Genomic DNA, 25467 nt, shown 5'->3' on the forward strand with positions numbered 1-25467 from the left:
CAGAACACTGCTGCGTGTGTCATGTGTGACCTGCCAAGGTGTTCCCGTCTATCCCCTCTCTTCATCTCTCCCCATTGGTTTCCTGTAGCTGCCTGTATCAAGTTCAAGAGTCTGGTTACGGCCTACAAAACCATCAGTAGATCCGTTTCCCCGATATCTACGAGACCTGATCACTCACTACACCCCAACCGGACTGCTACGCTCCACCCCCTCTGCCCACATGGCGGTCCCACCTACAGGAAAAATGAGGAAAAAAATCCAAAAGCAGAAAGGTTTTTGACTCTGGCTCTGGCCAATATGGAGCAATGTCCTTTCCCTCCCACTCAGAACTGCTGAATCTCTATGTTTAAGAAGGGTCTCAAAACTCCCCTTTTGGGCTCACTTCTCTAATCTTGTAAGTGCAATAAACATGTTTGCATTTGTTTAATAATGGCTTTAGTACATTTACTTCTTTAGCTGACACTTTTCTCTAAAGCAGCTTTTAGTGTTAAGGTTACATTTACACAGCTAATTATTTATATAGATAATTTTACTGGAGCAATTTGGGGTAAGTACCTTGCTCAAGGGTACTACAGCCAGAGGAGGGGATTCAAACCTGTAACCTTGGGCTCCAAAGGCAACAGCTCTAACCACTGTACTACCAGCTGCCTCAGTATTATAATAATGGAAAGCCTATATTCAGCTACTTGTGTGATGTGTATTTGTTTATACTGTGGTATGTGAAATTGTACTCAAGAATCTCATCTGCATGCAAATTTCTCTTTGTCAGTGTAATGCACTTTACAGTACTTTGGAGAAAAGCATCTGCTAAATGTAAATAATGTATGCAGTTGTGTACTGGTCCAATGGCATTCCTTCAGGTGATACCAACACATGGAATAAACCAACCAGGAAGGTAATCTTGGTTCTGGGAGTTAGACTAGACTCTTTTACAAACCTGTTCAAGTACTTTTTTTTCCCCCCCCCCCCTAAACTCCACAGTGATTCCAGCATCTCCTGTCATTACATTGTATGCATGCTACAATAGAAAAGTGCAAGTGCTGCTGGGAAGGAAGAGGTTTCTAATTTTTAACCTAAAGGAATGTGCTGGAGCAGGTTTACAAAAGGCATCAGAAGCACGAGCTACAGAATTCAGCTTAGCATTTACATTTACTCTTTTCGCAGACACTTTTCACCACGAGACATCTCACGGGGGGGGATCAGTGCATTAAATCAACAGAAAGACTTGGATGCAGACATGATTCTAAAGTACAGTTAATTTGTTGCATTCCACCATATGAACTAAAACTACATACTTGTATGATGTACATAAGAGGAAGTAACTAAAATGTTAGTGTAAACAGATCATTGCTAAAAAGGCACGAGAATAAGGCAAATGTAAATGACCAAAAAGAAAAAATTCTTTATTTTATCTCAAGATACATTAATAGTATACAGAGACATTGGAATAAAAAACACTTGAGAAAAATTGTAGCATCTTTTTTCAATGTACAAAATTCAAATACCCTTCTCCTTAACCCACTTCATCCCCCTCCACCTCTGGTAATACAGACCACTGTTCACATGTACAGTATTAAACTTCTCCACAATACGGAGTAATTACAAGCTTCAGATTTTATAAAATTACCGAAATTCTATCAAATAGGCCTATAATTTCAGAGCACGTTCAATTTAATATGGATTTATCACTCCGTTTGCTTCAGAAACAAAATTCCAAAATGCAAAGATTTTTACATTAAAACGCCAAACCTTAAACCACAGGCAGTAAGAGGATTATTACTAAGAGCAGAAGAGAGGAAATTAAAAGTTAAGCAAAAATGACATTTGTCATCTGTCTATGGATAGAGGAAGGAAGGGGGCAAAAGGAAAAAAGGGGAGGGGGGGAGGAAAAAAAAAAAAAAAAAAAAAAGACTTGCTATCCGAGTCAACTTTCAAAATCTCAGTTTTCTTCGAGTCACCACTGGTATGCATACAGTGACACTGCTCATCCAGTGTCCTCTCCTTGCATTACCTTTCAACTCTCGGATGACAGTCATTCGACACTCCAGGCAGCACTGTTCAGCTGCTACACACCATGTATCCATCTAGCATCTCCTATGGCTTTACATCCCTACCACACCCCTTTGGAATCAGGTCTGTTTCCTACTGTAAAGACATTACAACCCAACAACCCCATATTTAATTTTACATGACTTTCTTTCCAAAATATTACTAGCTGCACATAACACTTTCAAATTAAAGCAAAAGTTTTTCTTCAGTTGCCTGTTATAGGTTGTACAATAAGTAACCTAACAAAATGGGCCAAGTACCTCAATCAGTGCAGTCATACTGCATGTATAAATTCATTCAATGAACTTTCTTGCACTTTATCATTTTCCAATTTTTCCCACAGGGAACAAACTTCCATCTAGGAGTGCTGATTCTCAGTTCCAATTAGCTATGCAGTCCCCCAGTGGTCATCAGCTGTATTACTGCTATCCTGGACAATGAGCCCTCAAAATTTTTCTCTTCCTCCTTCACTAACATCTATACATTTTATACATAGTCATATTGTCATGTTATTTCCAGATGGAAAAGATTCCATGGGAGGTAAAGTGAAGTTGAAATTGGAACTTAACTTACAAAGGAGGATGACATGAAATTAATCAGTTCAAAAAATGTAAATGCAAGTATATACAGCATTAGAAAAATTGTCCTTCTGAAATCAGATGACAGCGGTTGCTGATAACCACTTTTTATCTGACAGAAGATGGGATTTTAAGCACCCTCCATGTGCTCCCAATCCCACTAATTAACGTGTTTTCATGGTCTGAAGTCTGGCCCAGTCTTAACAGCTTAAATTTACACTGTACCATATGTACATCAGGACCAAAAGAAAACTTCCAATTTTACTTTCTATGCTGCATGTAGTAATTCCACGGAAGCTGGGCACTGGGGGGGGGAACAGGTTTCAAGGCCTTTCACATTCATTTCTCCATCTTGGATGAGATGGTTTCACAGGGAGGGGATCAGTAAGACGGCTAAGAAAAGAATTATAAATGGTTCCACATAGATGGCTGAATTCACTGTTAGCCTATAGAAATAATATATGGGTTTAGGTGGTAAGAAAACAGGGCATCTACATTTCTCAGCAGAACATCAAAAAAAACCAAATTAATATAAATGTTAAAATTCCCACCCTTACCACCCCACCACTGAGCCCCAAACAAGTATCACGTCTCAGTTTAAAATATTTACACAAAGAACCTGAAAGAAAAACAAAGTGTGCTTTTTCATAATTACTTGAGGATGACCACTTGCTTTAAATTACTTTTTAAAAACTCATTTATAAAGGCAAGGAAAAATGAATAAAGAGCTTTAAACTGCAAAGTCGGATAAAAAAAAAAAAAAAGTATGTGTAGATTTGTTTATGGTGAGCACACCAAGTTTCTGCAAAGCAGCAGAACTAGAAAAAAAATAACCAAAGAACAAACTAACAGGAGAAAGTGGTGCACTACAAATATGGCATGTTTGCTGGGAGGCAGCAGGTGCAGCAACCCCCTGTGCTGCTCAGTCCTCCAGGACAATGGGCTCACTGGTGCTAGAGGGCAGGATGGGCATTGAGAGTGGTCGCGGAGGCAGCTTCACTCGTACAGGGAGGTGGGGTTTCCTGGCTGCGCGTCTCATTTCTGCCTGACTCAAGCGTTTTCGTAGGGCTCTGAAACACAGTAAAATCAGTTAATCACAACCCAGGAGCCACCAAGAACAACAACTAAAAAGAGGAGGAGAAAGAAAAAAAAAAAAAGAGTAGTCAAGGAGGAACACTGAAAAAGGAGCACAGAGATGTGTTTATAAGCAATTCTGAACAGGTGGGTCTTAAGCCTTGATTTAAAAACTGCCCAGAGCAGTTTTACACTTAATCTTATTCGGAATCTTCTCCATACTGAAAAAATAAGGCATGAATTTTCCATGTTTGGTGAAAGGGGGGGGATTTTTTTTTTAACTATGGATTGACCTGACTCAGTCAGGAATGCATTACCCCTTATATTAATTGTCAGAGTTCATGACTAATCTCTTTACAAGCAGATTTTCAGGAAATTACACATGTGAGGGAAACATTCACCTATTTGAATCTGGACAAAACATACATTAATCAATCAATAAATCTATCAATCAATCAAGCTTTGTCACATCATCAACATAACATGTAGAGAAGAGTGAAAATCTTTAGTGCAGCTCCAGAAAATGCAGTATTAAGAGTATTTCATAAGTTACGCTAAAATCCAGTATATATACCAATTGTATATATTGTAAGCTCAGCTTCTTCAGTTTTAAAGGAAGTAACTGGTCTACCCAATTACAACTATTAAAATTTCATTTACTCAACTGGCAGACTGAACTACAGAATTCACATTTTCCGCAACAGAATCAAACCATATATTACTAGCAGTATTTTAACAAAGAGCAACTCCAAAACAAAATGTCTAATTTTTCCAGTCTAGCTCTGTGTTACCTTGTGTCTTTGGTGGCCACAAACACTACAGGGTTTGGGGCATCTCCTTGATTGACCTTTTGGCGCTTGATTACAGACTGGGAAGTTGTCCTTATTCCAGAAGTAAACGGCCTACCATTTGCAGCAAAGGGGAGCCCAGCCATCTATAGAACACAAAGTAAGGTCACAAAACATAGGAGAATAAAGCCACGGCACCACACTTGCCATGGCACACCAGATGACTGGAGGACAAGGAGAGTGCAACAATCCAACAGTCCATACGGGAGTAAGTTACACAAACAAGCAGAAAAGCAGGTGACTCACGCTGTCAAAGGGTCTCTTGCCGAGCAAGTTGGAAGCTGCTCTGGGTTGGTTGGCCTGGTTTCGGTTGATGGGAGTTGGAGCTCCTCGAGGAGCTTTCAACTTCAAAGGAGCTTGGGCAGCTGAAGAAAAAAAAAAAAAAAAAAAAAACAGAAGGACAAAAGGTCTCAGACCTGAGAGCAGTGATGTTATAACCATGTCCTCTAGACACCACCGAAACATACAAACAGGAAGTGCTGAAATCCTAAACCTGGCCATGCGTTGGTAGTTAATTCTCACCCAGTTCTTTCACAATGGTGATCAGAGTTGGTCGAACTACGGGGCGGTTCTTTAAAGAAGACTTTGATGCTTTAGGGAGCCTGATCATGCCTGTGAAATGGAAAAAAATAATTCAAGATCAAAATTAGTCAAGACAAAAAAAAGATCTGCTACATTTGAGATCTTATACCTTAAACAGTTAGATAAACAAAGTGATCCTGTAAATTCAAAAGCAATTTTTATTTTAATGAAGGCAGCAGGTGGCATAGCTGTTACAATTACCTTAAAATCCCTAATCATGCTGCTGTATCCTTAAGCAAGGTACATACCTTGGACTCTCAGTAATGGTATTTGGAAAAATACGTAGCTTTAGTGTACAAAGTATGTTGGTAACTGGGGAAAAGCATCAGTTACGTGAGTAAAATTAATTAATCCTCAGTAAAGCTTATTTAGAATAGTACTAGTGGTTTTTTGTCAAGGACTTCACAAACAACTTACACTCAGCCTTAACGGCATTTGCGTTGATCGAGGCATACGGTCGGCGTGCAGCTCGGCGTGGCTGCAGGATGTCCTGGCACACTCTACGGGCAATGCGGGTCAATTTGGTGGTATGCAGTATGAAAGTCTGCCGATTCTTGGCCAGTAGTTTGGCTCGGCCAGCGCTGCTGGTGAAAGGGGACATGCCCTGAACTTCTTGGCGGGTCATGTGACCTCTGGGGGCAGAATCCTAGTTTGTAAAGGAAGAGAGCTCAATCAGTTCTGAGAAACAGAAGGCTGCAAACACCAACCAAACAAAGCAAGTAGCAAAGGCTACATATGTAAGCTGCACAACATCAACAGGTAAATATAAACAGCACAAAAATCTAGACTTCAGTGGGTTACAGTCAAAAAAAATACTCAAATTTAGACAATTTACTATACCACCACCATGACCATATTGTACACTAGTAATACCATAACACAGCTGAAGATTTTTCTAATTATTATGGTGGATAAAGGTATTTGCAGCAATGCTAGACATACTGAGCTTGCTCTAGCAGCACCCTCTAGCTGTGTGGGAGTCTTGAGACCTCCATATTTCTTCCAGTAAATCCAGCATGATGCGCACAGTCGGCACTGCATGTTAGGAGGCCCCCAAGCATACCACTGTGGTGACTGAGCAGCTAGAAAAAAAAAAAAAAAAAAAAAAAAAAGAGGACAGTGCTATAATTCTGAAGCAGCTTACAGTAATATTTCAAAATTAAGTTACTTTGATATTCATCTTAAGATCAAAGTACCAAGAAAGACTGTAGACTTTATAATTTTACAATTATTTGTACCGAGAGATGGAATAGCTAAACTGATAGTGTTTAATCCTTCAAATACATTAAAAGGTAAATGATAAAAAGGAGAGATTTTTCATAACCCTGCAATAAGGATGCTACTGCATTAGGACAAAATTGATTCCATGTTTTAAAAAATAAAAAAAAAAAACACCAGGATGTTGTCACTGACAAAATCCACCAGTTAAACCTGACATTTTGGGGAAAAATATGCTCAAAGCTGAATCACACAATATTGACAGAACTTAAATATTTGAGAGTCCTGTGCTACTCTTTAAGCACAGAGTATTTGACAATTATTGTAGCCTTGAATGCCGTTCAATTTAGTGCACATTTCAGTCACAGAGAAGTAGTGGTACAGATCACTCACTGTGGCAGCTCTCACAGCTGAGTCCTTTCTGAAAACCAGTTGCGCCATTCATCCCTGGCTTGTTGCCAGGGGCCATGATTTGGTTTGGGTTAGGTTTGGTACTGGCAAAGAAAGAGAGGTGTTCCAATTAGATTTGTAGTTGCTGGAATTTACAAATATTACACATACCTGCTGAAGTCCACAAGCTCTTCAAACTATGAAACTTTTGCATAACAGTACAAAGTGGCTCAGTAAAACTAGTAAATAACTTCTTGGATCTCATAACATGGTAAAAAAATTCAACCATTACATTTAGGTCACAGAATCCTACGCTCAAGCCACCGGAAGACCAATGGCCACACCATTTATTGCTCAGTCAGCACAAGAATGAGAGAAGATCAGATCTAAATGTAGAAAGTCTCTTTAATCCCAAAAACTGACTAATGCAGAATCAGATCTGTTCTGCACAGAGGATTAGCCCACTGTGCACCAGATTACCAAAAAGGGATACTTACTAGGTTGGGATGTACACCTGCTTTAGCTTGCTGTCCGCCTCAGCTGCTTTTAGACGTTTCTAGACCGGGGGGAATGCACAAACACAACACAAACTCAAAATGCCTGTACAATATGGTATTAGAGTGATTACATTTTCCTTTTTACACTAAAATTTACAAGGACTGATGTAATTTCTGCCAGAAACTTATTTAAGGAACCTGGTACTGGCAAAGAAGAAGAGGGGTTCCAATTAGATTTGTAGTTGCTGGAGTTTACAAAGTATTAAACATACCTGCTGAAGTTCACAAGCTCTTCAAACTATTAAACTTTTGCGTAACAGTACAAAGTGACTCAGTGACTCCTGTCACGTAAAATTAAAGACCACACACAGACAATGAGATCATATCCAGCCACCATACCTGCTGAATGTAGCGGTCTGTCGTCTTCCACATGTAGTAGAACTGGACCACACTAGCCAGTGATTTCCAAGGTAACTGGGGAGAGTAGTAAAACATAGTGCATCACCAACCATGCCACCCACAAAACATCCAATATTACTAAATCTCAGGAGCCATGCAAGCACTCATCTAGAGAACAAAGAGTTAGCCCTCTCAGGTCGCACACTCACAAAGTCCTGGCGAATGTCATTGAAATCCTTGCCATATTTCTCTAGTGCCTCCTCAAACAGCATGGCTTCCGAAGCACTCCACTCCTCCATCTCATCCCGGCACAGCACAGGCCCACCCTGCGGCACCAGCGTGGACATGGCACGTGCCAGGTCATAGTCGTTCTTCTGCAGGGTGTCCATGGCATGGAACTAGAGGAAGCACAGAGCAGTCAGCTTCTGCTGCTTTAACATCAAATCCCTCTACGGTTTAGTGTGTCACATTTGAGTTTGCCTTTGTGCGACTACTTTCAAAGCAAGCAAGTTTTTCGCACTGACTTTACCGTTGAATTTGATACTTGTACAGATGTATAACTCAGGCAATTTAAGGTGTGATACTTCAAGAAAGGATAGTAAACCCTTTATTGCAATATTGTATCAGCATGTAAGGGAGCAGTGTGTGTGAAAATGGGCCGTAATTCTCTTTAGCATGCGACTCCATCATGCTTGTATTAACTGACTGATAATATGAACAGAAAAACTTTGCAGGAGCAAATGTGACTTCGTGACTAAGTGGGAAGCGTACATCCCAGGAACTTACCAGTGTTATATCCCGCGAGGCTGCAGCCGCACTCATGTGTAGACTGGGCTGGCGAATGGAGCTGCTGCAATCCAGGGCGCGAGCAAACGTCCCCACGGCCCTACAAAACACCTCTGTGAGACATCCAGCACACATAGGGTACAGACGAGACTGTGCCTGAGTGTAACTCACCACAGAGAATAGCTCTTTCACAACTGAAAGAGAAGCTTTTTTTATATTTACCAGTTAAACCTCATTTCTGCTAATAGGATAAAACTAATTCTTTCTACAAATAGGTGTTGTAGTTCCATCACTGTCCAGGAGATGGAAGTACCAGGCAACTTAACCAAGAACATGAACTCATAAGTTTCACCAACTTACATTTATCACTTTTCTCAAAAGCAGCTTACAACATTAAGCAACTTGTAATGACTTACCCCATTACACAGCTGGGTAAGTTTTACTAGGGAAATTTAGTACCTTGGTCAAGGTTACTATAGTGGGTGGTGGGATTCAAACCTGAGTCGTTTGAGTACGAGGCAGAACTTCTGACCATCACGCTAACTGACGTTTATGAATTTTACACTTATTACATGACGAACTTAATTCAAATACACAGAAAAGGAATGCTACACTGTTGCTCTACAATAGTCTTAATCACAGCAGAACTTATGACCAGCTTAATATTATGGCTAGTGGGCTCTTTAGAAGTACCGTTAACCACAGGAAACAGTATGAGCCTAAAAATCTCAATCGCAACCATCACTTAATGTCACTTGTCAGAACCGAAAAAGATTAATTCATTTAGCCATGATTTTCTCCAAAGTGACTTAAGCTACTTTTTAATACACAGCCGGGTAATTTTTTTTTACTGTTCAGTTCCCGGGAAGTACCTTATCAAAGGTACTACAGCACAAAATGTGATTTGAACATAGCTCCTTTGAACCAATTTAGAAATAAAGCACTGAAGGAGTTCAGGTGCATGTGAAACTTGTGTCTAATTTGCTATGTACAGAAATGGTGACTGAAGATGAACAGGAGCGCAGGACTAGACACGGAAAAGGTCTGCAAAATGAGTTTAGTACGGGACCTGCTCCTGGGCTCACTCGGGGTTGTGTACCCTCACAATGCTGGCAGTGAGGAAATTGCCACGTACACAACAATCATAATAAAAGCTTTAATAACAAATATCCTTACATTAGCATCACTAGAGAATCATTGCTTGCAAAATTTGATCTTTAAAGTCAACTATTTATTAGTAACACTACACAGGGCATCGAATAGCATGGTATCTATGTTTTGCATTGATGTAGACAATGATCTTTGCAGCATTTTTATATCATAATCATCCATGAGCCAAATTATCCAAATGTCTAACCACTCTCAGCTAACAGCTTTTTATACTAAATATTTGATTTACGGGGGGGGGGGGGGGGGGGGGGGGGTCGTCAAAAAAAAAAAAAATTTTCTCTGAAGCATATCCAAAAGAAAGCAAAAATCATGCATCTCACAACTGAAGTGTAAATATACTAATGCACTATAATTGGGGTGTCTGCATCCAGATATTTCCATCTTTTGGTGTGTTAGGGATGTGACTTGCTTTAGGAGAGTAGGGCATTATGGGAAGTGTATGAAATTCCATTGGATTGTCTGTTGGCCATATTGGGTGTGTTATTTAATTGAATGAGTGCAGAGACAGCCTAGCAATGAGCAGGAAAAAGCCAGCAGATGGTTCAGCCATGTATGTGCATTTTGCCAACAGTGCGCAGTTTTTGAAAGGTGTTCATAGCAAACAAGACGTGCTCAGTGGATCCCTGCTTGGCTCATCCTGTCGAGAACTGCTCAATTAAAAAGAAAAATGGGAAATACCTCAGAGCAGTAAGAGTGCAAATGTGTTTTATATTGCGCTGAAATCATGGGTTGATAATTGTATAGGTGTTTTACAATGTTCTGGTGATATTTGGGAAAAATGGCTTGAGGTTTTTGGATGGGCTGGGAACACATTCCCCCCCCCCCCCCATTTAAAATAATGGGCAATAGGCTTTTGGTACAGTAAATTTCAATAACCACATCATAGGAACAGGTTAATTCAGTAAATCAAGGGATGCCTGTATTTCAAAATATACTTAGTAATACCTCCTCAAAAGGAACCTGCATTTACATAACAGTTCAAAACTATTAAAATGCAAACCACTGCTGGGTGTCAGGGGATTAAGGAGGTTAGGAGTCAAGAAGGGAAGCTCACCGTGCCACCACCAGGAACTGGTCAATCTGCGAGTCCTTCAGTTGGTTGTTGGGATCCCAAACTTTGGTCTCCAGCTTTTCCTGAATGCGGCTGTCAGATTCCCCTACAAGAGAGGACAGATGGCCATGCTCAGGGCTACCACACAGCAACACCCTCTCAGAAAGCTGTGCAAGTTTCAGACCATGCATGTGCACATCAAACATAAATCATTTCTGCCTTCATGGTGATGGTCTTTTCAGATGTATAAGGAAATACAACCTACCCATAATAATCACTAACTAGGTTTTTTTTTTTTTACTACTATACCAAATATTAGCACAAATAAAGTTCAAGTTGACTATGGTCTCCAGTAAAAATGTATGAAATAGATATCCTACAAAACAGAAGCAATGTAACAGGTAAGACCCCTAGTATCTCACAGTCCTATCAGTCTTGCTCACCTTCTGCAAGTTTATCAGGAATCTCTGCCTGATACTTGGAGCCCACTCGGATCTCCCCCTGGTCAGCCAGCAAGGTCTTCTGGACTGGGTCGAACACCAGAGAGTAGAAGAAACAATCCTGGGATACAACATGGAAACGGTGGTGTGAAACCTTGAACCTCACCTACAGAAATGGAACTGATAGTACACCTGAACCACAATGCTCATTTTGACCAGGCACATGGTCTTATTGTTTTGACACCAGTTTGGACCCTCAGAGTATTTACCTCTTTCTCCAGATAGCTTGCTAGTACATCCGTTTCATTCAGCAAGGTGACGTTACATTTGCCCCTGTGAGCAAAGAATATGGCAATCAGGCGTTGACATCAACAGTCACACAGACAGCTAAATGCAAATTAACACTGCAGTATTTTTCAACAAATAGCTTGTAATCTTTCCTTGTATAAAACTACTCACAAACGGTCATACCTCAAAATACAAACATTTGTGACAACTTTATCAAGAGTGACTTAAAACTGTAGATGAACTAAAATGATGTCTCTACACTCATTCACCCATCTATACCGCATTAGAATGTTTAAAAAAAAAAAAACCCACAACGGGCAGTTTAGAGTCACCAATTCATCTGAAACATGTCTTTCAAGTGTGGGTAGAAACCCAAGCAAATGTAGAAAACTTGCCAACTCCACACAAACTGACTGGGGACTAACCGTGATGTGAGACACCCTGAGAGCTTGTTTAGAGTGCAGTACAAATTTATTTGTATTGTTTTCGTTAATTAGTCTTTGCATTAGAGATTAAACTGACGTATTTTGTTTGTGAGCATTTACTAAGTGTTTGGTAAAGCTACAAAAGAGATGAACGATAATGACAGGAAACTGCCTTGTTACAATAATGTTAACTACTAAATTGTGTCCACTTTAATGAGATTTGGTGATTTTTTTTAGCATATGGGTATCATGCTTGGGGCTCAGGAACATGTAATTATCATTAGCTTCAGTAAAATTTTATACCTACCACCTGGGACAGCTGGTAGCATAGTGGTTAGAGCTGCTGCCTTTGGACCCCAAAGGTTGCAGGTTCAATTCCCACCTTGAGCTGTACTACCCTTGTGTAAGGTAATTACCTTAAAATTGCTCCAGTAAAATTACCCAGCTGTACAAATGGGTAAATAATTGTGAGCAGCTTGACACTAAGTTGCTTTGGAAAAAAGTGTCAGCTAAATGAACAAATGTAAATGTATGAGAAATCACTTTAGGAAGGGTTTTCCTGGATCGTGCTACATTCATAAGGTGGGGGTGGGGCTAGTTTAACATTTAGTGAGGGTTAACTGAAATAAGGTATTTTGAAACCAAATATCACTTGGATCTGTACACAACCCTTTCTGAACTCAGATCCATATCTGGACTGGACCACAACAAAACTCAGAGGTCCTTTCAATAAACAGTGTAAATGCTATACACAAGTGCAATTCTTCTAGATCACATAACCCATATCTTCCTCTTATGGCTTTTTCATCAACATTTCACAAAGCCAGAAATGAACTTGTATCAGGCTGAAACACCAAGCCACATTGGGCTATAATGGGATGAGGCCACTTGTAAGCACATTTCTCCAGTTTTTCCAGGGATGCCAGAAAGGCAGTGGACAGACCCAGAGAAATAGACACCCCTCCCCTTGGCTGCTGTACCTTATGTGAGTGGCGGGCAGGGACTCAAACTGCCGGGACAGGAAGAGTTCCCTATGTTTCAGCTGATGCTTCTGCTGCTCCGACAGTGATGGCTGCTTGGACTCCTCCTCAAAGTCCCCTGCAGTACAAGCACACCACTCAATCAAATACCACCCAAAAAATACATCTCATGCACAGACATGGCAAACACATACATGGTAACTCCTACACTTACAGCATATAAACTTGGATCAACTCGGTATCATATCAGTTTATGATGAAACGGAATAGAGTTTCTACAGGATTTAGAGGCAAACAGAAGGCACCAATTACATATACCATGCCACTCAGTATAAGATGAGGGTGTGTGTCGCTCAGTGTTGCAACTGCTTCGCCTGTGATTGATATACACAGAGAACACTAGAGAAGCTTTGCTGATACCAGCATATGTGGCCATGCTGAAATAAGGAGCCGTTCCATCTGCTTTTTTAACTAGCTGCGTGAAATGGGAAAGAATATTAATTCCCCAATGGTGGACAGTGTTAAAAAGTGAATATACAGTATATTGATCTAATGTGATTTAAAAAAAAAAAAGTCTGGGACAAAGCATAACCCTTTGGAAAAACTACTCAGATTGCTTTCAGTACCCACATGTTATATAAAACACAGAAAATTATACAGTTAAAGTAATACAGCAAGTTGTAAAATTAGAAAAAAAACCTGTTAAATATGTGTCATAATAATGTGTTGGTTGTGCGCAATCGCCATCAAGAAAATTGCCAGGAAGCAGCAGGACTGAGATGCAGGAACTGTAACAGAGGAGTTTCTCTGTGGACTCCGCCCCTGCACTCAGCCGGAGGAAACCCTGGCTGAGGGGGATGGAACTTTAGGCCACACCTCCTCCTGTTAACCCCTCCTGCCCCCCATTGGCCAGTCAGCCAGCCCCTGCAAGACTCAGCAGGAAACCCCTGTACACTAAACGTGAGGTGCCCATCCCCCACCACCACATACAACACCCCCCCCCCCAAAAAAAGAAAGCGCACACACATAAACACACATGCACTGAAGGCTCATACAGCCACATGCGCACATGCGTGCACGCACGCGTGAACACGCAGATATACTTTCTTCACAAAGACACAGGCAAGTGTTTAGGTTAACCCTGTGCGTGCCAGAGCTCCACAGGACGCATTAAGAGCCCTTTGTTCTGCATGGAGCGCAAGGGCCAGGGGACAAGCCGAGCACAGCGCCTCTCTTAGACAGGAGATGCGGAACTGCTGGAGGGAGCACGGGGGGGGAGACTGGGAAAGAAGCCCAGGTCTTGTATAACAGGACAGTGCCAAGGCAGCGGCTCGTGCTGAGGAGCAAACAAGGGATTTGAAGCATGATAACTGAAGGGAAGATAGGAAGACGCGAAGACAGGAGAGAAAAAAAAAAAAAAAAAAACAGCAGAAGCAGATAGGCTAAATGATTCATAGCGAGTTAACTCAGGACTGACTGCATTATTGGCCAAAAGGGCCTTTACAAAACACCGAACTGAGGAAACCATCAGGGCAAGACAAATGACAAATCTTTCATTTTGAAAGCCAAATTTTTTTTTTTAAAAAAAGCCAAATTATTGTCCTGTGTCATAAGATGGTACATTCTTGTAAAGCAAGGACATAAGACTCCCATACTCATGGAAGGCAATTAATTATAAGTATAGGAATGGGAAAGAACTAAGGGTCCTATGGATAAACCTGGCAGCCAAGAACACCACCACCAAATCAGTTTTGGTAGGATCCTTTTTTTTTTGGGGGGGGGTGTCAAGACTGTTAGAATGCTTTAAAAAAATAAATACAGTTTCAGAATTAAGTTTGATAAACTGACTCATTAAAGCATTTAAGCTTGACCAGTTATCAGAAAGTGTGAAAACCTTGTCTGGGCACACTGTGTGTTTGGGCACCATTTATGGAAAGCCATGTCCTATTCTGACCTTCTATCTGAGTACAAAGGAGGAGGGCAATGAGAAAAGTACAGTGGTACTTCGTGAAAGCTGGAACCAGTTTTGGACTGATATTGAGCACTCCCTAAAATTACAGCAGCACAGACAGAATCCCTACAGTCCCCAAGGATAACTGCTGAAAAATAAACAGCTAGATTTTTGCTGCCCATCATTCTTTCAGTGTCCAACCTGAGCTTCTATACTTTTACTGATCTAAACAGAGTGTACAGCAGGCTCCAGCAACAGAAGTGCCCTGCCTCATGGGCCCTCAACCACAGCATGGCTTTATTTTGGGGAAGGGGCCTGCAGGGAGGGGAAGCAACACAAATCCATTAATGCTTTGTATCCGGAAAAGGAACATTCAGTGGAGACCAGCAGTAAGTACACAGTCCAACGAAAGAACAGCCCATATGGGCAGCCAGCAGGAGGTTGTGCTCTACTCACGGGCGTTGCTGTCAGCAAGGGTGTTGAGGCTGCCCGAGATGTCCCGTCGTCTGAACAGGCAAACCACCTTGGCCTCCACGTTCCCATTGGCCGTCTGGGGAGACATGAGAGCATCAACACATACATACTCCCAACTGGACAACCCTAGCTTTTCAAACCCAGATCCAAGTCCAAGACACAGCATAATACAATACTGAGTCTATATAGCAGGCAAATGGTATATTTAAACAAATAGTAATAATACAATAATAAAACAAAGGAAAAATAAGGCATATGTATTAAATGAATCCAACGTACAGCACACAGTGCATGTTTCAAAATCCTGGAGAAACTGTGAATCCCACATAAACAGATGAGTTCCCATTCCTTTGTCAGTTGCCTTTACTTAAGAACTTGCAGAAAGGCACGGAACAGTTAAAAACTGCAGCTTCCAACCAGTGCACCTTGAGTGCTCAGAATTGAAAGAGATGTCAACAGATGTCCAGAATTCTTTAAAGTTACAAAAACCCAAATACACGGTTCCTTCTGAAACAATTCAGAAAGAACAGAAAAGTGAATATTTCCCCCTCCACCCAGGGACCCACTGGCACTGTTAATTGTCACCTCAAAGAAAAACTTAACCAGTGCATTTGAAGGAAGGCACTCAAAATTTAGATTCCTCGCTTAATTCCCCAGACACATTAATTTTCTCATGGCATTCTGCGCTTCCTTGAGTTTAAGAGTGTTACATAAAGCAGCTTAACCCTTACGCGGGGAGCAGAGTCTGTACCGTGTGCTGGATTACGTAAGTGGGCCGCTGCAGGATGCTGGCCCTCACAACAGCAGCGCTGCATGTGCAGAGAGCACACAGAGCACAGACAGTGGAGGTGCCTTATGCCGCCCTAGATCCACAGCATCTGAGGCTTTCAGCTACCCATTTTGAACACCAATGCTGTGAGGACCTTCACCCAGTGCTGCTCCACTACATTCAGCTGTGGAACTTCTACTTTCCTTTCTGTAACCTTAAAAACACTCAAGTCGCCTTGGACAAGGACACGTCGAACACTGAACGAAACAAGGGTATCTCAAACAGTGCAAATTCCTCCATTCTCACCTTGTTCAGTTCCTCTATGCGTCGAATCAGGTAAGGGTTGCTGGAGGAGTTTTCAAAGTACACGTAATCTGTAGAGGGAAAAGGTGATTTTGCAGAAAGACAGAGAAAGGTGAGAAACACGATCATCATCAGCAGGTTAACCCATCTTATCCCAATGGATTAAAATGCTAAATTAAGGCTGCATTTTGTCTCTGTTCCACAAGATGAAGCACACAGAGCACTCATTGGTCACAAAACCCAGAACCCAACAGTGCACTACACACTGCAGCAGAGGTCAGCACACCTGCAACCTTCCATTTGGCTGGCTACACACGTGAAGCAACTATTCCTGCTATTAGTGACGAGACTTCTCCATCTTCCTTTTACAAGTCACTAGGCTCAAAAGGCATTTTGTGCTTTGCCACTTCTCTAAGCTGCACAACTAAGGCTAGTCTGTATGAGCCCAAATGAACAAGTGGCTCAACGGTCCTCCCTCCTACCAACAAACCCAGCTTTGTACTCAGATGGCACCTGCAAAAGAAAAGGACTCTGCAAAGTGGTTTGCAATGGTGTCGACTTAATGCAGCTCTTAGCGCTACTGTGAAGTTAAGTGCATGCTGTGAAGGGAAACGCATACTGGAACACCCCGTCTCAATTTCTGTACATCTCTGCAACCTTATGAAGCATCGAGTAGGCACCAGTTTACCACACACCAAGCAACCCTGCTCTGAACCTAACAGTGTACGAGTCATGAAGCCCTTCCTGCATGAATTATGCCCCAGAGGCCTTGTGATGACTCAGCGTACAATGCGAATACAACCTGCATTAAAAAGTATACACAGTGTCACAGTAACAACAACAGAATTAACCACAAGGTCCAAAAAGCTCTGTGTGATCAAATTCACAACAAAGTGCTGATTCAGCGGTTTAGTCCAAGCATGAATGAAAGCTCAATAATGGTATCAATCCACTACAGAGCTCCGAGGTGAAATGAAACCTAAAAAACAGTGCCAGTACTGCTCTCTCTCCCGCCAATGCTGGGTCAATAATGAGCTATTCTAATTCACCATCCCAAGCGTTGGGGATCTAACATTTACAAAGATATGTACTGGAATGCACAACTCTTGTCAATCGGAGTCATACATTATCAATTTCTGCATCCTCAGATTTGAATCAGGCAAATTAATGATCAGCTGATATTTCCTCAATCTCAAGTACATTGTGCCAAATATACTCTCACGATTTAAAATGTGCTAATCATCAACCACACAGTAAATTGGATATTTCTAAGCCTCATTAATTAGAATTGCAAAACACAGTATCTGTATGGACAAAATCATTGCACTGGAACAATAGCAAAGCCTATGAAGTCAGCAGAGGGACAGTGGTAGCTGTTAACAAAAGGTTACCCTCCCCACACACACACACACACACACACACACACACACGATGAGCCATTTTAGGCCACAGTCCTTGAAAATAATCATCTTCCCTGAAGCTTTCCAGCTCCTTAAACTTACCTAGGTGAATCACCATCCAACTCACCCATTGCTGGTCAGTTTTACCCTTCTGGTTATTTGCACAACATCTGATAACTGCTTGGTCATTTGTGTACTGCTACTGGTTACACTGATGCTTAAACTGTTTTGTAAATTACTGCTTGCAAACTGTGGCTATCTTGTATATTATTTTTGTCCTGTGTTTTTATGCTTAGCGCCAAACTACAATCAATTAATGTATGTTTTACATAGTAGTAGTAAAATGTTGAGTCTCCACATTACCCCAATTCATAAGAGTATAACTTCTCTCATTGAACACCTACTAATTATATAACTTTGAAAACCTAACGGGACCAACATGAACAAAACTACACCTACAACAGCATAATTTGCCTTTTCCATCTGAATAGGCACCTCCATACAGATTCTGTACATTTAGCAATCCCGCTAGAAACAATGCTTCAAGAGGCTAAAACGAGATATGAAGTTGTTGCAAAGCAGATGCTTTTATCCAAAATGACTTAGAGCCTTTGATTAACTCAAAGTTGTATATTTTTGCTACAGCAGTTCAAGGTAAGCACCTCACTCAGGTGTAAAACAGCAGTAGTGGGGGACTTGGACAAGCAACTGTTTTCAAGACTGTGTCCTTACAACACCTGAGATGCTTTTACTATGGTTAGGGAGCCTAAAGTCTACACCAAACCACCAAATAGCCTAGTTCCTGACCCTGTCTATAAGGAGTCTCAGCACTCCAAATAATGGTCATATCTTTCAATAACCATTGCCGTTTCAACAAAGTAAATCATCTACTCCTTGAGTTGAACGAGCATGGTGGTGATGGATCAGAATAAATCTACGGTTTCTAAGGAAACATTTGGGAACTAAGCAAAAGGAGAAACCTAACTGGGAGATTTAAACCAGAATGATAGTCTGTTTGAAGGAAACTATACATAAGATCATACACTATTTCAACAGGTGTTGCAAGCTAAGGAATGTCAACCAGCCAAAAATAGCAACGAAAAGCTGACATTCTTAAAAGAACCCAATTTCCATATTACCGTAAAGGTGGATTTAAGATTCTAACGCTATACATGAGGAGGAAGGCAGACTGGCATTATATAACAGTTACATTTCCACCTGTCCAACAAACTAGGGCACTGCAATGTCAGAACAGGAAAGGCAACACACCATGTCAGTTTTCTGTCATCAGCACTTTCAGGTTACTGGACAGAAGTAAAGAAGAGTGGGACATTTCAGCCATATTCGTCTTTCTCAGAAGTATGTGTGGCAGCCTCAGCCCACGTTTTCCCATCAAAGCCAGAGCTGCGTGCACCCGAGCTGGACTTTTACAGGAAGATCTGATCATACAGATTGTCAGAACACCTATGAAAGGCTTCCTTTGTTCCATTACAGCACACCTTGAGATTCTTATGTTCATGTTGTTACCACTGTAATGAGCCATAAGTAGTACAGTGCTTAAGAAACCAAACCAAAATGGAGGGGTGTAATACTATGTATGGACTGCAAATTGCTTATATAAAATGCCCAGTTGTAGAGATGAGCAAAGACATTTCTTCTCCAAGACCCCCAAGAAGCTGAATGTAATAACATCCTTGACTAGATCCAATCTTAGTCAATACCGTAGCTTCAGATAACTGAAAAACGAAATACACACTAAGCATATATTGCAATCTCTGATTAGTTGCCATACAATGAAGGAAAATATTCAGCAGCCTTTCAAAGCAGTTCCCCTGCCCCCCAGACCAAAAGCCTCCATTTTAAAATGGATTAAGTTTGTCTGAGATGAAATGCTTAGCTTATGAAACACACATTTTAAGCACAGAGTTCTATGGAGCCCTTAATTAGACATCTCAAAAGAACAACCCACTCCTAACTTGCCCAGATCGCAAGTTCTATTCCTTGTCCCCAGGTCACAGCTCAACCCCACAGCCCAAAACATTACTTCATGCTGTAAATTGTCTGCTTGACTATATGCTCTTTTGACATTAATCCAGATGGAGAAACAGTGCTCCTGAACCACCTCTTCACAACCTACAGGTAAGTCTAAACCAGAGTGCAGAAAACATTTGAGCAAACAATGCAAGTTATGTTCATCCAGCACTCCCTTAATGCATCTTCTCCCCATTTTCAGAGACCATGACAGGAGTTTCAGGATGTCCTGCGACCTCCTGAATGAGCATCTGTTTGTGAAACTTCGACACTTGAGTTACCCGAAGACTTTTTACACTACACTGCAGTAATATGTAACAATTAGGTACAGATAATCGGTACAACACATTTGTTTAAATAATTTAAAAGATGTCTTTGGTACTTTATCCCGAATCACTGTATTAATAATTACACAGAATTGGGACGTGAGGGCAACTAAACTTTTATCGAAGTTTTTGTTTCCCCTATCTGACTATTTTTAAAATCGTATACACCTACACAACCAAATAAATAGAGCATACACCCAAGCTTAAACCACTACTGATGTATACAAATACCTGAGCAAGCTGCAAAACATACCAGAAACAAGCTAAAGTGCTAGGAAGTAATTTTTATTGTCCAAGGCGCACCAACTGAGTGCTTTGCTTTCACCAAAAAAATTATGCAAAGTCCATGATAACTGGGGCTTGCACTTAGTTCTCAAATGCGCTCATTCAAAAGTCCTGCCATTCACAAGCGAAAAGCAATTTTCAGCAAATTCATACAACAGTGAAAAGGTAAAATGAACTGCTCAGGTCATTATTAACTATGACATGTAAATTAATATCGTTTCATCACACTGTCATAAAGGGCATCCATTACAGCCCCTCACATAATGTGAAATGACACAATGCGAGGAACAGCAGACGGCATATCTCACTGTCAAATACCGTCATGGCCATGTCAAAGTGGACAGGGATGCAGTTACCATCATCATGCTCTTCATCAAATGGAGAGGATCTCATGAGGATATAACACCAATAATAGGCAACAAATGTGCACAGACATTAAGGCTTCAAACACCTCCCTGGCTCACTGGTTAACGGCAATCTGACCTCTTTTTTAATAAATAAAAAAAAAAAAAAACCCCACTCATACATCATCCAGCTACTTAACACATAATGTGTTCCGAGCAGAGAAACACCTGTAATCAAAACAAATATTTCAGTATTGTTTAGTCTGACCCATTTGACCTTTTCATCTTGTAGAAATAGGAAAATAAATATATATATATATAGAAACGCTTGTCAGTGAATAAAGACAAGTCACTTTTTTATATAATTTGCATCTTTAGAAACCGTTCTCAAAAATATGCCATTTAATCCAATAAAACATTTTGACAGCTACTGATTGTGAGGTCTATACAAGCATTTTTAATGACTATCACTGTTAAAAAAAAAACCACATCGTTAATAAGTTTAATGTATACACATGTAGTGTTCACAGCACAAAGAAATCAGTCTCTCCAAGACATTTAAAAGCAAATGTTTACGAAGCTGCAATGTTACATTAACCATTTTTCAGTTAAGAAACAGACACTGCACAACACTTAAACTGCATGTACTCTGAGCTCCCACTGAACAATGGGTTCGAAAACATGTGGACCTCTTACTCAAAACATTAATGAGCAACAAATATGTGCAGGAAGCAGAAATTAAAGTATTAAAAGTTTCCTTATCTTGAAAGTCCTTCGTCTAACTGATGCAGAAACTTCCTATATGACATTTTTTGTACAACATCTTAAAATGGTGAGCTGTAATTTAAATGTGGATCATCTTTTCTGCATATTAAGGGCACCAGAACTGAAATACGACACGAGCTTATAAGTATGAAGTCTGAAAAAATTATTCAAACTGAATCAAATCAAAATTAAGCCAGATGACCATCAATTTAAGGCTTAAAAACAGTGATATGATTGGGTAACATTCACCTCAAGCATGTTGCTCAGATGGTAGTCAGATGGTACTGAGAAATAAAGGCAAGACAATTATACCAGTGTTGTCAATGCTTAAGTAAGCTATGGTATTTCCAGTGTAAGGTCTCTTTTCTGCCACAGAACAGCATTCTTAAGCCTCACAAAGTTCACAATAAAAAAAAAAAAAGCAGAAAAGTGAATTCTCTACCACCAAGAGCCCCCTAGGAAATCAAACTCTGCACTTTCCAAAGAGTTACCCATAAGACTGCACCTAATGTCTGTCCATAACAACGTCTAATAACTCAGGCCTACACTATTCATATATGCACTATGCTCATTTGGTGCCATAGCACATGTTTACAAAGCAAAAACTTAAGATTAAGACTTTTCCAACACAACCAGAAATAAATGAGAAGCAATACATGGCCCATATCTCAGCTGAAGTAAATTTTTTATGAACATCCCCCTGACATCACCATATCAAATGCAAAAAACATACCCTGTGATTTTTAAGCTGTACTGGCTCCATAAAACATTATGCAACCAAATCATTTTCAATAAAAGCTCTACTGGGTTCATCTGGGCTTTAAGCCTAAAGCTCAGCTACTAGTGATCACTTTCTGACCCAATTCTTGCAGGTCCTCTTTTATTCAGCAATGCCACAATTAAGACTGCTACATAACAGCGACATTACGCTCATTTCTTCTTTTTGGGCAGTTCTTATCACTCCCTTACCATTCCTGGCAGACAGAGGAACAAGAGTGTGGAACACAGTCAACTATGCAGCTGTGGAGGACAGTGCTGTGCAAGTCCACAGCGGAGTTCGCGAGAGAGGGGCACTGCAGGGGTTAATTTCTTTGTCGCGCCGGTGTAGGAGGCGCAGTGTTGAAGGCACTGGAGCGGGGCCAAGGCTCCCCAACATGGCGAAACACCATCTGCAGAGAGCTGATACATGTACGCTGAAAAAGGACCATAATCTGTGAAGCAGGACTTCACGGTGACCAACACAGACCTACAGCAAAGATTAGACATTCTAAAATAACCTGTAATCCCCACAGCATGCTCCTCACTTTGTTGGATGTACACACAGAATCAATATTTTACCTATTGTTTCATTTGTTCATTCAGTTGATGCTTTTCTTGAAAGCGACTTACAACAATTTATCCATTTACACAGCTAGGTAGGTTGTCCCCCCCGACCGTGCTCAAAGCTACTACAGTTGAAGGACCTGGGTTCTAATTCCTACTCCAAGTGCAAGGTGGCACCTCTAACCACCACAATACCTAATGCATCATAAATTGTGAATGGACCTGATATGAAACAGCTGAAACCAGTCAAGATGACAATAGTCTGTTTAACCTCACTGTTTGATAGAACAACCCCATAAGTTGTACTAACCGTACAATACTGGTTACAGAAAGAACCCACCAAAATACCGAGTGACTAGTTATATACCGATATAACAGAGCTATCCTTTACACTTAGGGGGCCACATTTCCGTCTGAAAGCCCACGACATGCGCAATTCTCACAGTGTTTCCACTAACAGGGTATTAACTTGTACCAATCAACACACACCAAGTGCAATTTCACCACATTCCTCATAACACTCAGTAGGAATTTTAACGCAGAGATCCACAGTGGCTCCATGCATATTGAGACAGGGAAGGAGATCCAGTTTCCAAAAAAGACTCGAGGCCACATCTCACCTTCGCACGCTACACGCAGAGGGAGCACATCGCCCCACCGACCACCCCCAGGTACACGGTCAGAGAAGCGAGAAAGCGCCGCACATCCTCCTCAACACACCGTGACCTACATAGACACAGCTGGCCTTGGGGAACTTCATGGAGGGGATGGAGACAGGAGACGAGTTGTGCGGATCCTCTTCTCAAGCCTCCTCACCGCATTAATTTCCATTAACGCGCATAGCCCGTACAAACAGCCGATGCCTTTGCTTTGTCTAAAAATGACTCATGAGGGCAAATAACTTTACAATGATTCACAAGTTTATAGCAGATCTTCTCCCTGTGCATCAGTTCAGGCCAAGTACCTTGAGCGAGTGCGTGGGAACAGAACCAGGAACGACACAGACTGTAAAGAACCCCTCCCCCCCAACCACTACGCCACCTGCCGGCCTACTGCCAAGGTGCAAAACCTCCGAGAAGGTGCGTCCTGCGTTTAACCGAAGTGGCTAATCGGAGGAAATGAAGAGATCAGTAGAGGAGGGAGGAGACAGGCTGATGGGCATGGAGGTCGGCACCTCGTCGCGTCTCCCCGCCGGTGCAGGAGGAACAAAGCAAGCCGGCGGCTTCTTGTCCCACCATCACCGGCGGCGCTCAGTCTTCACCGACCAACGGCAACTCACTCTCAGTCTCAGGCTCAGCGGCAAAGCTGCAGCCAAGCAAGCGGAGCCGAATCAGTTGCCGCGACGCGCTCTTCTTCAGGAGAAGAAAACTGCAGCTAGCGAATAAAACACTGTGACGAGTGTATCCGCTGAAGAAAAGATTCGTTTCAAAAACGAGACGAGAGAGTGCAGTGCAGGCTGCTCCTGTGGCCACGAACACGGAGCACTTTCGACGGCCGCCGCGGTATTTTTAGCAGCTATTATAGCTAATCAGTTAGCCGCCGGCGGGGAGACCGGCCTAAATTAAAGTGCAAAACACGGAATTGCTGCCCCCTGCACTGCAGCCGGGGCTCCGGATCTCTTCTGGCGGCTCACGACAACAGGAAATGTTAGCACGCGCGCGGCTAAGTCGGTGCTGCTGGATGGAGCCGAAACGAAAGGACGCGGCGAGGCGGACGCGCGAGCGGCGGGGCCGGGGCGGCTCGCGCGAGCGGCGGGGCCGGGGCGGCTCGCGCGCCGGGCTGCGCTGCGGAAACACGCCAAGCGAGCGCGCTGCCATTGGCTGTGGAAATAAAACAGCGCTTACCTCCGACCCTGTACATATTGGCCGCCATTCTCTCGCTTCTTCAGCGCGAACCGGCGCCGCGGTGCTCCGACTGCGTGGAAGAACAGGCAAAATAAAAATAAAAATACTAATAATAAAATCGCCGACCTGCAGCTTATTTGTATGTCTCCGCCTTCACTGTCGTCCACGCCGGCGCGGAACAAAAGCCCCGGACCCGGCCGGCGCTACAGCCCAAGCTGCAGCGGGTAAAGAACGGAAAAAAAGTTTAAAGTTTCCGTTAGAGTGATTCTGAGGGGTTAAAGTGAGTCTTTGTGTTGTTTCTCTCAGGTAACGAACTCCCCGTTTGCTTCCCGCACTCACTCACGCATTCACACTTACAGACAGACACACACGGCCCCTCGATAGCCAGGCAGCAGCTCGCCCTCGCTCTCTCTCTGTCGCGCGCGCGCGCGCGCTCTCTCTCACTCCACTCTTCCTCCCATCCTCCGCTCCCAGCTCCTATCCTCCTCTTCTTCACCTCCGCTCACTTCACACACTCACCCCTCCCCCTGCTCCCCTCAAACCGACGTCACCCTCGCGGCCCTCGGACGCATGACGTCACTCGGGATTCTTCGTACGACAAGACGCTAACGCGGCGACGCCGGAAATGTGGCGCTTGGAGTCTGAAGCGAATGGACGAGTCGCCTTGTCGCATTACCTTATTGTTCTGAACTAACGTTCATCTTTTCCTCACGCGACACTGCATAAATGGGGCTCGTATTGCATATAATAAAAAAAGAAAAAAAAATGTTACTGCTTTGAAAAGTTCAGTTTCACAATGTAATACTGTTCTTTGTGACGGTTAGTTTGCAAGTGAAGTCTTGTGTGCAGCAAAGCAGACACGTACAGCTTATATTTT

The 25467-nt window shown here is 42.1% G+C and overlaps 1 protein-coding gene across 2 annotated transcripts; it reads right to left on the reverse strand.

The window, feature by feature from the left end:
- Positions 1-1484: 1484 nt before the first annotated feature.
- On the reverse strand, positions 1485-25109 carry mta2 (metastasis associated 1 family, member 2). Of its 2 annotated transcripts, XM_018744471.2 has the most exons (19): positions 24948-25109; positions 24591-24660; positions 16276-16343; positions 15183-15276; positions 12776-12893; positions 11352-11415; positions 11086-11203; positions 10646-10748; positions 8422-8521; positions 7845-8033; positions 7636-7710; positions 7237-7295; positions 6743-6843; positions 6074-6213; positions 5549-5777; positions 5072-5161; positions 4796-4914; positions 4493-4635; positions 1485-3697 (listed from the first exon to the last, which is right to left on the reverse strand). In XM_018744471.2, exons 2-19 carry the CDS (start codon positions 24616-24618, stop codon positions 3550-3552), a joined length of 1986 nt encoding a protein of 661 aa, XP_018599987.1. In that variant the 5' UTR covers positions 24619-24660; positions 24948-25109; the 3' UTR covers positions 1485-3549. The 2 variants fall into 2 exon arrangements, with proteins under 2 accessions (XP_018599987.1, XP_018599986.1); XM_018744470.2 differs by having other exon boundaries at positions 24591-25109.
- Positions 25110-25467: the final 358 nt, after the last annotated feature.

This window comes from Scleropages formosus, chromosome 13, assembly GCF_900964775.1.
Source record: "Scleropages formosus chromosome 13, fSclFor1.1, whole genome shotgun sequence".
NCBI lineage: Eukaryota > Metazoa > Chordata > Actinopteri > Osteoglossiformes > Osteoglossidae > Scleropages > Scleropages formosus.